A 17,117-nucleotide genomic window follows, 5' to 3' on the forward strand; every position below is an offset into this window, starting at 1 on the left:
ATATTCCTAAGTAGAGGAAAGTATACTCCAAATTATTAAGGCGGAATTGGTAAGCGATAGACGTATTTTATGTTTAACTTCCTCACTTTAACACAATTTGCATCTCACAGAGATTGTATACATTAGACAAATTGTAAGAAACAGGACATCGGAAAATGCTTACCGTTGGTTTTTTCCGACGATTTTTTGATGGCAGCTAGTTGGGACGACCAGCGAAATAAAGCTGTAATTAAAAATTCTAGGTTTTTCAGCAAGCATGTCTTCGGTACAATTCATTAAAATATCGTGGTAGCCATGCTAAATTATCGAATGCGTTGCGTTTCAGCATAGGATATGTGTTTACCATGGCGCCGACCATATATTTTCCCAAATTTTTTCATTTGAATTAGTTTATATTAAAATGAATTATTTTACAAATGCTATTAATTCCAAGCATTTCAAATATTTACAGTTCGAAGCAGCCGTGAGGAAGTTTCCGGACTGCGAAAAATAAAATATATAAAAAGAAGTTGTAAGCGAAATCAATTCAATAATAAACAACAACTCGCAATTTTCAGTTGTAAAACTTCGTCACTCAATCCGGATATACGAATTTAAGATTAAACTAATTTTTTTTGCCTTCCCCCCCCCACGCCGCAACCAGCAAATCTAAAAGAAAAACGCGAAGAAAAAAAATCGATTGACTGAAAGCTTAAGTTCACACAAAAAATATAAACATATAAACCAGACAGTTCTGCATTTTTGGTCGCGATTGTTAACAAGCGCGAAAAGCAGCCAAATGCTTACCAAAGAAGCATTCCAATAGCACTCCCAAAATAGCATAAAAGGAACGCTTCCCGGCAATAACACGCAATGATAAAAAGTATATCGAGTAGGAGCGCAAAAGAAGTCCCCGTGCTGCGTTTTGGTACTTCTAGTTGCTCTTCTTTTCCTATTAGGATTCTACCAAGATCCAATGTGGGCAATTATGTATTCTACGGGGGCCGAACATATCCGATGATTTGAGGAATTAACCTTAAGGGCGTTCAGCAAAACCTGAAATTTACCCAAAATGACTTATATCGGTCTTGACGGAGGTTTTCCAAGTAAGATTCAAAAACCTGGCCACCCCACCAAAATTCCTTGATCCGAATAACCCCGCTCATGGGCAGCAACTCTCTTCTCAAGGCAAGTATTCGCTGGCCACTTTAAAGCTTTCTTTTTTTCTCCCACTTTTTTCAGAGGCCAATTTCGCTGTTATACCAGGCATCAATTTTGCGAATGTTCCGATGAGGAGGTTTGATGAGTCCCAAACAGCTCGAAATACTGGAGGGGCACTGGATACTAGAAATTCATGAGAATGCACGGTCGATTAGCATATGATATAGATCAGATTGGGCCAGGATATATTTTCACCCGTTTTCAACACGGGGATTATCTACCTTGTCCCCTAAAAAGGCATGATTCAGAACCCCAAGAGACAAAATTGATTACCTGCCAGCCCTTCAAAATGTGTCCATTATTATTGCGCACCTCGAGTTCGATTGAAAGTTTGCAAACTGCAACTCATTATCAACTAAGTAGTTGTAGGACAGACAGGAAAAAAATGTTTAATTGCTACATCGATTACGCCCAGACGTTTGATAGAGGCATTTTTCAAGGGGATTCATTCTGATTTTGTATGGCAACGAACCACTTGGATCATGCCAGAGCGTATGGTTATGCAATCGAACATGACGTGGGAGCATATTTCATGTTATGGAAATGATAAAAATAAACGTGGCTAAAAGTATTCTTACCTCAGCATTGAATTCAATCATATATGGAATCGTCGAAACTAATATAAGTGATATCAATAATAACCACTTGCCCCTTAAAAACCAATCCATACAATTACATGAATTCAAGAGGCAGCTGCCGAAAACAATACCTTGCTAAACTTCGCCGACGTGAAATGTTCATTGTATATTAGAGTCTCAAGCGAGTAGTAGTGGAGAGCGCAAAGCAAAACGCAAGTTTGCAACGGTGGAAATAAATCGGTTAATAGATAAGGGGTAGCTTGCTACCTGCTCCCCTAACCCCTTCATCAGTATAAAGCTAGGTAGCAACGTCAACAAAGGGTTGCTTCCTCCAAACTACAATTTTTGGTTTTGAACGTAAATAGATATTTCGGCAGCGACTTACCACCCCCTTCATCAATATTTAAAAACAGTCCAAACAGTTTAAATTTTTTCTTTGTTTTTCTAGAGCACGGATAGACACCATATCCAGCAGTTATCACTCACTACGGTGTTTTTCTCATATAAATCCGAATAAGTTTTTTCCAATACATCACAAAGGCAATGTCTATTAACAATAAGAAAATAATACAAACTCACTTACCTGACGGTCTTGATTGTATAGTTTGATTTTGTGGACGCCATGATGATTGACCTCCAGCGCCTCCAGATACATTAACTGCTGATGGGACACCTAATCCACCACCGCTAACATTTCCACCAACGCCGCCAGAAGATGAACCGCCACTTCCCCCACTACCGCTACTTCCACCACCACCGCCGGCATTATTATTGCCAACCGAACCACCTGACTGAGATTGTCCGCCGCCACCGACAGCTGGTAAATGTTGTAAAATATTTTGAACTTCACTTTCGTTAGGCGATTCAGCGCAGATCGTTGTATTGCCCAAAACGCAATTGTTGAGAGCCATTTGTGCTTTATTAGCTTCCTCGCGGGTCGAGTATTTACATAAAGCAATTCCTTGATTCAGATATAAGTGGAAATTTTGTAGGGGCCCGTGTTGCATGCACAGGGTACGTAGAGTTGAACCGTCGATCTGAATTAAACAGTCAATTTTTATATAGCAAATGAGTTGATAATGGACAAAATTACTACCTGAGTCGTTAGATTCTTCAACAGGAGCCACGTTGAATGCCAGTTTGAGTTAGCCGTGGACCAGTTCGCGTTGCCCGATGCACCCGAACCGCCAGGAACTCCGCCAGTTGCCGAATTTGGTACCCGACCGCCTACACTACTACCAATCCAACCATTAGAACTAACCGACGGATTTGATACACCACCGACACCAGCAGACGAACCAACAACCGAACCGTTGCCACTAACACCACAACCTTGACTGACGCCACTTAATCCAACGCCACCGCCTCCTTGGCCAACTAAACCTACATTTGATTTATTCGAGCCCAGGCCAGGTGGTGGTCCGCGGGAAGTCTTATTCATTGGTGTACCCCAAAGTTCAGACGTTGTGGCACTGGATTGTGGAATATTATCGGACCAACTGCAAATTGAACAAAACAAAACACAACCAGCTTAGACGAGACAGGAATATAAAAAGGCAGGATTTTCTGATATCCTCTAACCAAAAATCATAAAATCGAAACCCGATTCATACGATTTGCGCAAAACTTAGAAATGATATCGAATGATATAGAACAAAACACTTACCCTGAGAAATTTGGTTGATTTCCAGACGGATTAAAGCTCCATGTTGTCGATGATAAACTTAATGGCGGTAAATCAGTCGGTGAAGTTTTACTACTATTTGCAAAGAGATCAACGTCTTTTGCCGTTGGATTTATTGATAGTGGACTTCTAGCTACGCTACCCGGTGTTATACTAGGATCATCTTCAATAGTTTTTATTTGGTTACCCTGCAATGAGGACACCACAGAAACAAATGAATGACTCGGATATGATGAGAAATGAAAGCGAAAGAAGAATGGAAACCTTACCTTCCAAGGTTTGCCAGGCTCAAATTCCGGAACTAGATCAGTAAATGCAGTTGCAGGTGATGGCTGTGCAGCTGGCCAGTCTTTATTCTCATTTTCATTATTTGCATCGGACGGCCAACCGTCAGTGAGATTACGTGCGGAAGACCATGTACTACTGTAAACGACAGTCATAACAAAAGAAAATAAATCATTTATATTCCACTAAAGAATAGCTTCAAAGATACTTACACATCGCCTTGTAGGCCTAGTGTGCCTATATTATTATTGGCATTTGTTGCTGTCGATAATGTCGATTTAACCGTTGGACCAGGTGCTCGGGAAAAATCAGTACTATCGGAAGTAGCTTCCTTCTCTAATACTGGAAGCTTCCATTGGTTCAGTCTCGATTGTGGATTTGGTGCACCTTGAAATGCTCCAGTCTGCAAGAATGACAGTTCAAAAGAAACCAAATTATTAAAGACTCGAAGAACTAGTACATTCCAAATTCCTTTCCGCACTTGCAGTAAGGACTGTGAAAATACTTTAAAGAAAAATGAACTCACCTTATTTAGAGATATCTCAGAAAAGTTTGATTGAAGAGCACTTATGGCATCGTGTTGTCCTCTCAAATATTCACTATTTGCACTACCAACATGAGATGTGGCCGCGGCAGCAGCCGCAGCCTGTTGCTGTTGCTGCTTAACATACATCGTTTGTTGTGCATTAATTTGATTTTGTAAATTGGCTATCTGTTGCTTATACTTAGCGATAGACAAAGGTATTTGCATACTATTCATAGGATTACGTTGCATACTGGTTTGTGCCCCTTGTAAATGCTGAAAAGAGCAAATGAACTTTATTAGAAACACACTTACCACCGCGAAGTATCTAAAACTACTCACTTTAATGTTGCTAAGCAACTGATTAAGTAAAATAAGTGTAGCTGGTGCTAATGGTTGATTTAGAATTTGTCCGCTTAGATATCCACCCTGTACAGCCATTTGAATTTGTTGAACGAGCATGCGCAAGTGTTGCGTAGAAGGCTGACCTGAATTATGAGAACCAGCCCCAACACCACCAGCGCTAACGCCTCCTTGGCTACCTGCACCCCCGGCTCCTTGACCAACACCGCCTTGGCCACCACCGCCAAATCCGCCCGACAGATTTGGCGCCCCCGAAACATGCGAACCCTGATTTAAATATTTTTGTACCTGTCACGAACAATATTAGCCAATACAAGTCAAATTATGTACAAAAGCAACAACTTACCGGTGGGAATTGCATTGCTGGCTGCGGACCTGTGCCAGGGAATCGCCCTGCAAAAGCATTTGAATGATCAAAAGCTCCTCCCGTCCCTCCGCCACTGCCAACAACAAATGGAGGGTCATCACTGCGTCGCCACGAGTCCAAACTACCTCCAGTAACACTTTGGCGGGAACTCAACAGTTCATGAGCCTCGTCCACATTCAAGTTGGTCGCGCGCAACGTCAACTCAACGTCCTCCTTCTTGTAGCCCATATCCACAAGTAAGCGATACTGTTTGCTATTTCTGATCAACTCGCTACTCATGCCACCTAATTTAGATTGAGGCGGCTTGTTGATGCCGCCGCCAACCCCGTGAGGCCCTCCCCATTCGTTTGATAAATCGGAGTCAGGCCAAATCTGCGATTTGTTTTGGTTCTTCCACGCATTCGAAGCAGAAGCGTCATTCCATCCAACGCCGCCCACGTTGACTCCAACTCCCCCTCCGCCGATGTTACCCATGGCCGCCGCAGCAGCGGCAGCAGCTGCTGCAGACTTCTCTTCCCAATTCGATCCAGTTCCACCACCACCACCGACACCGTGTTGATCGTCACCCCAAGATCCGTTGTTCCGACTGGCTTGCCCAGCATGGCTCCACATACTTGTTTCAGGCTTAATTTGGCTATTGGGACCACTATTCCCATGTCGCCCACCCCCGACAGCCTGAGGAATCGGAGTGGACGTATTCGTTCCAACTAGCGGCGCTCCTCCTTGGGTCCCTAAAGAGCCGCGAATCATGTGGTTACGCGAGATATCAATGTCCTTCCAGTGGGAGACACCAGCTGCCACGCGTTGCTGCTGACCCCACAACGAGGTTCCATCGTCGTAGTTGGGAATGTTACGACGTTGGGCAGGCGGCGAGGGTTCTTCCCATCCCGTAGGTTTCCCACCTGACATTGCGATATCTTTAGGACCGCCGCCTCCCATGGGTTGGCTCATGGCCCATTGCGAGTTGTTGGCTCCAACCACGGCTCCAGGACCGGCACCTCCTCCTGCCGCTGCTGCTGTGACCGCAGCGACTGCTGCGACTGGTGCTACCATTTTATTCATTGAGATCTGGCCGTGGGTGAGAGTGTGATGCTGGCCCCACATTTCAGATGTACCATTCAACCTTCCAGAAATTCCACGCGGATCGCCGCGCATATCACGTATTGCTTCACTTCGAGGATCAATGAGACGGAGATCACTGGCAGGACGAAGATCGCGAGGATCCGCATTTCGAATGTCGATTTGTGCACCACCGCGAATGTCGCGTGGATCACCCCAAGCGTTGGCTCCAGCCCCGGCTGCTCCTGTTGCACCGGTTCCAATCGAGCCACCCCAGTCAGATTCCTTCTTTTGTTGCTGAGCCGTTGCAACCGCCACGGCACCCGGAGCCGTTGGGGGCCAAAGGCTGCCAGCTGGTTGGGACCACTGCGGAGCTGCTGGATTCGTTGGGGTCCCGGTCCAAACATTGCTCGTATCCGATCCATCATCATCTTCGCCCCACGTACCGCCCAAATTCGTAGATGGAGTGTGACCCCATGGGGTTTTCTGTACAGGTTGCGGTGGTGGCTGGCCACCGTTTCGGAGATTCGCCTCCCATAGGTCAGTACCATTGTTTATGGCCGGTTTCCACATTGGCGGGCCACCCGAATCGCCAACACGATCACCTTTCGGCGGTTCCGGTGAGCCGGGCACGTCCCAGTTTGTATCCTGATTAACATGCTGACAACCCCATCCATCTTGTGAGAAAAGTGCTTCGCGCATTGTATTTAGCTGCTCGAGTTGATTTTTTGCGGCCGCTGCTGATGTACCCCCGCCTACAAGACCAGATGCGGCTGCGGCTGCCGCAGCTGCTACTACAGCAGCAGTTGCTGATCCACCATTTCCGTTTGGATTGTTACTGTTGCCGTTACTATTTCCAGGCTATTGATATGGATGAAAAGAGAAAAGAAAGCAAAAAGAAAATTAGCAACATGAATATTTGGTATTCGAACTAAGGTAAAGACGCGAAATAAAGAGATCCAAAGTAGAAGTCATTGGATTACAAAGATTGACTGGACAATATGTAGTCAGGCTACGTTTATAGAAAAGGGGAAGAACGAGGAAGAAATTTAGCAAAGCGAAGGGAATGGACAACCCCCATGAAGTTAAGGAAGAGGAGAGAAGGTGACGGAAGGAGAGAGAAGGTGAAGGGGAGAGAAAATGAAGGGAAGGGAGAGAAGATGAAGGGAGGGGAGAGAAGATGAAGGGAGGGGAGAGAAGATGAAGGGAGGGGAGAGAAGATGAAGGGAGGGGAGAGAAGATGAAGGGAGGGGAGAGAAGATGAAGGGAGGGGAGAGAAGATGAAGGGAGGGGAGAGAAGATGAAGGGAGGGGAGAGAAGATGAAGGGAGGGGAGAGAAGATGAAGGGAGGGGAGAGAAGATGAAGGGAGGGGAGAGAAGATGAAGGGAGGGGAGAGAAGATGAAGGGAGGGGAGAGAAGATGAAGGGAGGGGAGAGAAGATGAAGGGAGGGGAGAGAAGATGAAGGGAGGGGAGAGAAGATGAAGGGAGGGAAGAGAGCGAAGAGGAGCAAGAGAAGGGAGTGGAGGAGCAAGAGAAGGGAGTGGAGGAGCAAGAGAAGGGAGTGGAGGAGCAAGAGAAGGGAGTGGAGGAGCAAGAGAAGGGAGTGGAGGAGCAAGAGAAGGGAGTGGAGGAGCAAGAGAAGGGAGTGGAGGAGCAAGAGAAGGGAGTGGAGGAGCAAGAGAAGGGAGTGGAGGAGCAAGGAAAGGGAGTGGAGGAGGAAGGGTGGAGAGAGGGGGAGAAAAGAAGGAAAAAGAGAGGAGAGGAAAGAAGGACGGGGATTGGGAAGGAAAGAAGGACGGGGATTGGGAAGGAAAGAAGGACGGGTATTGGGAAGAAAAGAAGGAAGAAGGGGGGAGGGAGAGGAAAGGAGGAAGCCAGGGAAGAGGAGGAAGCCAGGGAAGAGGAGGAAGCCAGGGAAGGGGCGGAAAGGAGGAAGCCAGGGAAGAGGAAGCCAGGGAAGAGGAGGAAGCCAGGGAAGAGGAGGAAGCCAGGGAAGAGGAGGAAGCCAGGGAAGAGGAGGAAGCCAGGGTGCGGGAGGAAAGGAGGAAGCCAGGGAGCGGGAGGAAAGGAGGAAGCCAGGGAGCGGGAGGAAAGGAGGAAGCCAGGGAGCGGGAGGAAAGGAGGAAGCCAGGGAGGGGGGGGGGGGGGGGGAGAAAGAGGAAGCCAGGGAAGGGGAGAAGGAAAGAAGGGAGGGATGGAAGGAGATAGAGACGGGAGGGGAGAAGAGAGGAAAGATAGGATTGAAAGCGAGAAAAGTAATGAAAACGACAAAAAGTAAAAGGAAAGTGGATTCAAAAAAAAAAGAAAGAGTGGATAGATCAGGGGAAAATCCGATTGCAAGACAGAAGGGAGAACCGACTGCGAAAGAAGAAAGAGAATGAATTGTGGGAGGTGAAGTATTCACGGAAGGCTAGAAAGATCGAATTGCGGAGGGAGCATGTATTATTGCAGAAGATGTGGGAAAAACGACCCGGAGAGAAACCGGATTGCGAAGGAAAAATGGACTGAGAGAAAGGAACAGATTAGGGATGGGCGATGGGGATAATGAACGGGCAAAGAGTGAGGGGAAGGGGAAGATTAGGAGAGGAAACGAAATGATTACGGAAACGAGGAAGGGAATGATTTAAGAGCAAGAGGAGACACTATCATGGAAGAGCAAGAGGAGACACTATCATGGAAGAGCGGGAAGAGATTGTGGTGGGGAGGAAAGAGGAAAAATAAGGATTAGGGAAGAAGAAAGATGACAGAAGATGGAGGACTAGTGCAGAGGAAGAACTGCGGAAGAGATCGGATTGAGGAAGTCGAAGGATTAGGGAAAAGGGAGGAATAGTGAAGAGGAAAGATTAGGGAAGAGGAGGGTTTCGAGAAGAGGAAATATTAGAACAGATGAAGGCTTAGGGGAGAGCCGCAAACGATTAGACAGGAAGGAAAAAGATTGGGGAAGAAATAGGGAAGGACGAATTAATGCCGACCCACTAAGTTTGGTACTTAGCGCAAACTCCAAAGCGCCACGACCATTTGGCCGAACCAAACATTGTCATCCACACATTTACAGGTGCGTAAATGAGCAGGCAAGCAAATTTCCTTCAATTTGTGCCAAAAAACCGACACTCGATCGGATTGCTGCAAGCGCTTGCATTCCTACACAAAACAAGCCAAACTTTTTATCAACATATTCGTATTTGTGACGGTTTGGTAAATATGTGCATCCGGCATAAGAAGCAGAAACGTGCAGCGCGCGTACGCGTGTAAAGATTAAGGGAGGGGGTAATGATAATGAACTAAGGAAAAGGAGAGGAGCGGACTTAAGCCGAGGGAAAGAATGGTCTAAGGAAGTGGGCTAAGAAAGAATGAAGGAAGATGAGCAAGACGGATGAAGGCAGAGGAGCAATATGGACGAGGAAAGAGAAGCAAGACGGGGAGCAAGACGGATGAAGGAAGAGGAGCAAGACGGACAAAGGAAGAGGAGCAAGACGGACAAAGGAAGAGGAGCAAGACGGACAAAGGAAGAGGAGCAAGACGGACAAAGGAAGAGGAACAAGACGGACGAAGGAAGAGGAACAAGACGGACGAAGGAAGAGGAGCAAGACGGACGAAGGAAGAGGAGCAAGACGGACGAAGGAAGAGGAGCAAGACGGACGAAGGAAGAGGAGCAAGACGGACGAAGGAAGAGGAGCAAGACGGACGAAGGAAGAGGAGCAAGACGGACGAAGGAAGAGGAGCAAGACGGACGAAGGAAGAGGAGCAAGACGGACGAAGGAAGAGGAGCAAGACGGACGAAGGAAGAGGAGCAAGACGGACGAAGGAAGAGGAGCAAGACGGACGAAGGAAGATGGGAAGGGGCTAAGGAAAAAAAGGGAGAAACCAATTGGAAAAAATTAAAGACGGTTGGTATGGAGTGGAACGAATTATGGAAGGATGGGAGCGAATCAAGAAAGAATGTAAAAGATAAAATAGAAGGAAAGGATCGGATCACAGGAGGTAGGACAAAATGAAAGAGGAATTGATGAAACGAAACGAAAAATGATCAAATAAAAAAGACAAGGACGAAATAGAAGAAATTAGGGAAAGAGACAAAAACGAAGAAAATAAAACGGAAAAGAGGACAAAATGAAAATGAGTAAGATGTAATAATGACCGGAAAGATATTAAAAAAAGAAAGGGGAAATGAAAAATGAAAGTAACTGGTAAGATGAGAAAAACAAAAAGGACTCGAGAAAAGAGAAGGGAAACGGAAACAATCAGCAAAAAGAACGATGAGAGAGACAAGAAGCATGAAAAGAAGAAGAATAAAAGGAAGAAAGGAGTAACAATGAAAGGATGAATGATATTGGACGAACGAATTGATGAAACAAAGGCGAAAAGGATCAGAAGGCCAATGGGAAAAAGAGGATTGGGGAAGAACTAAAAGGAGGATAGAAGCAATGATGAGAAAAGTGAAGGAATGTATAAGGACAAGAGATAAAATATGCCTGAAGTGAATGGTGAGGAAACTTAACGATAAATGTGAAGAATGGACTACAGGAAAAGTTTGGATAAAGGAATCAGGTATGTACAACGATATGATAACTTATGGGAGAAGAAGAAAAGCTGCAGGACTGAGAGGCATCTTACGAGTAGAAATTCGTAGAAAGCGAAGAGAACCCAGTGAAAAAGCAATAAGGATCCGATGAGGAGTGAAATGGTTTGACCGAGTAGTAGTAAACTCGTTCAATAGATTAAAATAAGAAAGAAAAAAAGTCAGACCGAGGTTTCGCGGTGGAGAAGTAGTAAAAAGGCCGGAACAGTACCCGGACCTGATGAAGGCCATAAAAGAACAAACAAGACTCCGGGAATGGGCGTCGAGAAATCGTGCGCACCTGAAGAAGTGATTAAAATTTAACTCTGAAAGATTCTTATTATAAACGTTTGAGTCTAATAGAAGTAGCACACTCAGAGCAAAACCAGAAAACTCTCGAGTGTTTTAAAATCTTGGATTGAATAAACAAGTTTCTGCTAAGGCAATATTCATTCTATCCAAGCAATAGGGAAACATCATTTCTAAGTAATTCTCCTTGTCCTAATCATTTTTGTGTGAAAATAAACCTACAAAAATGATCTTCAAATTATCATTATTCCATTATTTCACTTCTTGGAAGAAATTGGAAAATCTACGAATTTGTCAGTGGAAAATCATCATCATCCAAATAGGATACACACCCGCAAACTCGGGTCTTAATGGACATTTCGAATAAACAAGTACTTTCTCCTAGAGGACGGAGCTGAATCGAGTCTGTGAAGATAATGAAATTTCATCAAAAAACCAATTTCCTAGTCGGGAGCCACTTCGCCTCTTTTGAGCCAAGTACAGTCTCGCAAAAAGTTCATAAGCAAACGACCTTCTGTTTGTGCGATTAACATGAAAATTGAGCAAAGCTCAAGTACACTGCTGCATAACGATAATATTCATTACCAAAATCTCCTAATCCAAGCATATCACACTCCTTATTCAAACTTTTAGGAAGCAATTATACTGAAATTCGACACATCGTCGTTGGTCCGATGTGACAAATGTTTTTATCCATGACTACAACCTCGGAAAATAGCAACGCGTGCCATCGCTACCTACGTCCAACACGAGAATTTTCCTGACAGCTAGACTCCTACATTTAATCAATAAGCAAACAATAAATGCTTACAATTTCATCCATCAGAAGAGAACTGTGTCATAGAACCCGCGCACAAAACAGGCGAATGATGTATGGCGATAGCACAAGTAATCGAGCAACGACAACTGCTACGATGTAAGTATGATACCGATTTCAGAACGCACCGGCAAAGGATGACAACGCTCGCGAATGACGGATGCCCACGACGGGTGCAAAATGACACTTTGTTATTTGACACTTATCCTGGATGCCCTTTGCAACCCCCAGCGGGAACGGAGGCGACGGCAAGTTTCAAGCTTAAACTACACTTACCACACACGACGGCATGATCTATAAGCAAACTCGTACACGCAACTGTTTATCTGGAAAAAAAATGCCACAACATCACAGGGGAAATAATGGGAGAAAATTAGAAGTAATAAATTATGACTTGATACGCACGCCGAGAATCAGATCACATACACAACCACTTACTTTCTAGGTACTTAAGAAAGATCGAGGGCCTGTCCCGACCGGTCGGACGGCTGAGAAATATATAATGTAAAGCACACTCAAGGAATCACTGGCACGAATGCAAAGCAACTTGACGCAATTTTTCTACCCGCAAGCTAAGAAAGGACATGACCAAGTCGATGATGCCAAGGCTGGGAACGTCGTGAAAAAGTCGGCACGGCGACGGCGACGGAACAGTCCACAATTGCGATGACATTGGTGACAGCACAACAATTTTACGGATAGCTGTTGACCCAGCTAGATTTCACTAGTGCCACTAGGTCGGCGTGGTCCTGGGAATGTCTTGCTCTATGGTCGTGGTCGGTTTCAGGGTATAATCAAACCGCGAACGCAACGACCACTTGAATGTTTTTCGCCAAGCACAGTTTTGCACACAAGCTACGAGACACAGCCGACGAGAATGATCGCACCGATCGTGCGACGGAAACGACATCGATTCGTGACGCGTTTTCCTCACGATTGCCCCCCCGCCCCAAGTAATTTTCCCTTCTGAGCTTTTCCCAACTGATCCTTGGCGGACACTCACTTCCGACAATAAGCTGCCAGACGCTGCACTAAGTTATGTGAAAACAGAAAATACTGAGAATAAACCTCATGGGGCGGCGCAATTTGCTGGTTCTGCACTGGTTATTTTTGCCTTCAACACGAAAACGTACACAAAGGCGAGCGCCGCGGCGACAAAGCATGCGAGGACCGCGGCTGCAAAAAGAATCTTTTCTCCGCGTCACACTTCACAATGGAGGAAACTTTCCTAGATTTCAAAAGAACATCGCGCAACGAAAAGCTGTAGACGGAGAAAATCTCAAGCTCGGCGGCAACCACGAATAGTGCAACTTTTCACTCACGGCTTGCACTCGGGTTCGGCTCTGCTAGACATCTCCAACATTTTTTTTTATTTATTTACTTATCTACTTGGCTATTTCGTTTTCGGAGCACACGGACGACGACTCTTTCGTGAGAGCCACGACGGTAGAATGAATTTAGACTTGGATATTTGCTGGTTTCTCCTAAAATTTGTATTTTGTAGGGTCGCGGCCTGCCTTCATTGCTTTCGCTACGAATTCAACGACGACTAGGTCACTCATTAAAACAGCACAGGTTCGCCGAGTTATTTGGTGGTGTCGCAGCGCGAGAGAGAAATTTCAGACCATTTCTTGACATTTGCTCTGTTTGCCATAAATGTACGCAGCAGCGTGCATATGCGCGTTGAGCGAGCGCCCGCTGCACGAGATGGCGCTGTTTCGTGACGACACTAACCGTCGCTACACGACCCAGTCTCGGTTGCTACCACCTCCGATGTTGTCAAGGGCACAGACAGAACCTTGCTCCGAGTGAAGAACAAGAAGACAACGAGAATAAGGGGAATAAAGGTGTGGGGAACGTGACGCGAGAGCAGCGCAGACACGAAATTATAAAATGTAGACCACAGTGTATCTAATACATTCTCAAGTCCATACCATTTAGTGTGGAGACTGGCTATTAGAGCTGTGACTATCTCGCGTTCGCAAGCGTCGCAAAGCCCACGACGAGCGCGGCGAATGTCGTTCCCTTTGGCTTGTGAGCGTTTAATTGTCAAAACGTCATTTCAGAGGTAGTGCTGCGACATCAATATCGATGTTTTCGAATTATCGATGTTTTTTACATCGATTTTTTGATTCAGATGTTTATCACGTATCGATATTTTTGGTTCGATTTTTTAACTCGATATTCCTGGCAATATTCAATTATAATAAGTTGAGTTTGTGTGCGCTTGCGGCTTGCCCTCACATGTCCATGTACAACACGACATCGTCCGTCCGTCAACGACAAAGTAAGAACAACGATCGGACTTCGGCAGCCAACTACGGCACGCGCTTGCTGTTGCTTTTCTATGATACGGTTGCTACTTGAGTGACAGGGATAGTTATAGCGAGTTGAAGTTGTGCTTCTTTTTTGCCTTCATTGTGTTTCATGTGTATCGTGTCGTCTTCTCTTTATTATTAATTCGTCGTCGGATGTCGGGTTAAGTCTAAGTTCAAGTTCGTCTGTCGTAGGGAATTCATTTTAATTATATCGGTCGTGTTGTAGTTTCGATGCGAAAAATTTTGGGAAAAATCGACTGTTGTGTCGAGCAATTAAAATGTATTCTTAATAATAATAATCATTGGCGCAACAATCCATGTTGGATCAGGGCCTTGAAGTGTGTTAGAGCACTTCATTCAAGACCGTAACGGTACACTAGGAGGCAATGTGGTCAGCATTGCGCTTACTGGTGATTTTATTGAAACAATAGGAAGTCACTTGTAGAGTTGTAACTGTGAAATTCGGTAGAAAATCAGTGCTAAAATTGACACTTTTTCATTTTTCTTCGAGTTGATTGTGTTTTTGGTATTTGTCCTTTTATCCCACACGTTTTTTAGCAAGATAGAGTACTCTCTACCACCATTACTCTTCTTGCATTTTATTTTTGGTTGATCATCAATCTGTTATTGATAATCTGCCATTTTTTCTGCTCTTCATCATAATTGTATTACTTATGTCCGAAGTAGTTTTTACTATGCCTTTTTCATTGGTATAGTTTTCCTTTCTGTGTCAATTGTCTTGTGGGGTTGTCTGTCCATCTCCAAGTCGGAGTCCGGGTATTTGTATATATTTTTTACCAGGACATAGGTGCATGATGTTTTTTACCCATTACGGTTGATGAGAGCATCTTGTTGAGTTGTTAGTTGGGACATGTTCCCCCTGGGGTACTCCAATATAATACCGAGAGTACAATTTCTCCTTTTAACTTTCCTCATGGCAATGACCTTCATCATTGTAGCATGATAGATCCTGGTCACACTAGCCATATGCCTGTTTTCTTACTAATTTTGCTTAAACGGCAATCTTACGTTTTTCTTCTTGTTGAGAAATTAGCTGAGAACCATGTTATAAGTTTCTGTATGTTATGGGTTGGATCCTCGGTGCTGGTTCTTCTCTGAAGTTCTAACATTGGTTTCCACTCATGATGTGGAGACTATAATCATGAAGTGATCAGGCGCAGAGAGGCTGATGTCCTACTGGGGTGTCTACTCCTCCGCCCTAATCTATCTAGAGTCGTGGGCCTTACAGATCATGTAAGACAGCCCTTCTGAAAGCAGTTGGGCACCTGAACTCTTAAGATTTTCCAAAATCTTATTCAGATGACGTCTGTGGATCCTCTTGGAATCTGCTTGAACCTTTTAAGTGTTCAAGGGACTTCTTTGAGTTTCCTCCCTATGTTGTTTGTTGGGTTTTGGTAACTCCATTTAATCCCTTAACATCGGGCTCCCTCCAGTGAGATGTAGCTGTTCCTCAACACTGGACTCTCTTACTATGTCCAGATGAGAGGGACGTTTGCACACATGCATAGTAGTCTCAGTCACCTACTGTGCAATTACACTCTACAATATGAATATCTGGAAGTAATATGGTAAACCAGATACGCATTAAAGATTGCTACACCAGCCTTACGGCAGTTAAGTATAGCAACAAATGATAGAATGAGCCTTTTAGCCAGAACGCAACTGAAACGTGCTTGTAGACGACAAGGACCTGTACTGTGAGTGGGTGGACCTTGTAAGAGAGTAACAGCAGTTGAAGTTCGTGGACATCTCAAAACGAGAACACTCCATAAGAGAATGGTCATTGGCAGATAGTCACGGGTCAAGCCAGCTTGCAATGTAGAATGCAAGTTGTCGACCACACAAACCAGAGTTGAACTATCAAATCGCGTTTTAGACTCTGTTGTGCTGTAATGTCGCCCAAAAATTAACTATCCCGGTTCGAATTTTTCGGCCGAAATAAAATCAAATTAGCCCTGCATATTGACTTTTCGACAAACGGCGCCAGTTGCAAAATCTCACGGTAAGTGGAAAATTTCGTAAAGCCTTGTATGAGAAACCAGTAAGGACGTAATTTATACCCAGTTTTTACCCAATTTGTTCAATTTCCAATTATATTCTATTGTTCGGATAGCTTCTTTGAAAGTAACTTTAAATTAATGTGGAATATTCTGTACTCTGGGTGATGATTTTGATTCTTAATTTTCTTGCAGGCATTCCTATAGATTCATTCTTAGCTTCATTATGGCTCTTGCGCCTAAAAGCGAAGTGTGGAAGTTTTATGTAAGAATAAACGACAAAATAGCAAAATGCAATGTTTGTGGAAATAATATAAAAACAAGCGGAAATACCACCAATTTAAGATGCCATATAAAAACAAAACACAAAAACATTTTCGAAGAACACTTTAATCGCTCAAATCAAAATAACACACGAGTAGCTTCAAGTTTAGAAACACCAAGTGAAGCGGCAATTGGAATCGGAAATAAATCCACGAGTTCGACTTCCACATCCCTAACCGCTTCTTCCTCAAGAGCAAGCACGTTAAGCCCAAGTCCTTCGATTGCCAGTACCAGCTCGGGGTCCACGTGTATTTCTGTTAGTAATTATAAGCAGTATGGTTCCCTAAACCAAAGCTTCGCCAACATCAGTTCGTTTCGAGAAGGAGGAAATAAAAACTCCAAAATAACTGATGGGATTCTGTTTATGATTTGTCGCGATAGCGAACCAATATCGGTCGTCGAAAATGAGGGCTTCCAATATCTTATGAAATTAGTTGCTCCCTTATATAAAATTCCATCGAGAAGGACTTTCGACGAATTACTCGATAAGAAATACGAATTTGTTTCCAATATGTTAAAAGAAAAATTGTCAGGTATACAATACATTTGCTTGACAACCGATGTGTGGACAGAAACACATTAAACAAGAAGTTTTCTAGGAGTAACAGCCCATTATGTTTCAAATGATACTGACGACCTAAAACTTCAGGGTGTCACACTAGGGGTTTATGAATTAGAAGAAAGGCACACAGGAGAAAATTTAGCACAAAAA

The 17,117-nt window shown here is 44.3% G+C and overlaps 1 protein-coding gene across 5 annotated transcripts in view; it reads right to left on the reverse strand.

The window, feature by feature from the left end:
* The window catches only part of LOC119660936 (protein Gawky), a 47,503-nt gene that overhangs the window by 10,001 nt on the left and 20,385 nt on the right, over positions 1 to 17,117 (reverse strand). Inside the window, exons 1-10 of one of the 5 annotated variants that reach the window (XM_038069932.1) lie at positions 12,184 to 13,285; positions 12,022 to 12,071; positions 4,980 to 6,920; positions 4,613 to 4,921; positions 4,274 to 4,546; positions 3,960 to 4,150; positions 3,732 to 3,885; positions 3,445 to 3,650; positions 2,875 to 3,277; positions 2,362 to 2,815 (exon numbers count right to left, since the gene is read on the reverse strand). In XM_038069932.1, the coding sequence (XP_037925860.1) occupies positions 2,362 to 2,815; positions 2,875 to 3,277; positions 3,445 to 3,650; positions 3,732 to 3,885; positions 3,960 to 4,150; positions 4,274 to 4,546; positions 4,613 to 4,921; positions 4,980 to 6,920; positions 12,022 to 12,036 (3,946 nt within the window). In that variant the 5' untranslated portion in view covers positions 12,037 to 12,071; positions 12,184 to 13,285. Of the gene's footprint in view, positions 1 to 2,361; positions 2,816 to 2,874; positions 3,278 to 3,444; positions 3,651 to 3,731; positions 3,886 to 3,959; positions 4,151 to 4,273; positions 4,547 to 4,612; positions 4,922 to 4,979; positions 6,921 to 11,739; positions 12,072 to 12,150; positions 13,286 to 17,117 lie in introns of those variants that run through there. The other 4 variants (XM_038069935.1, XM_038069934.1, XM_038069933.1 and 1 more) reach the window with 4 other exon arrangements.

The sequence above is a fragment of the Hermetia illucens genome, chromosome 7 (genome assembly GCF_905115235.1).
Source record: "Hermetia illucens chromosome 7, iHerIll2.2.curated.20191125, whole genome shotgun sequence".
Classification (NCBI taxonomy): Eukaryota; Metazoa; Arthropoda; class Insecta; order Diptera; family Stratiomyidae; genus Hermetia; species Hermetia illucens.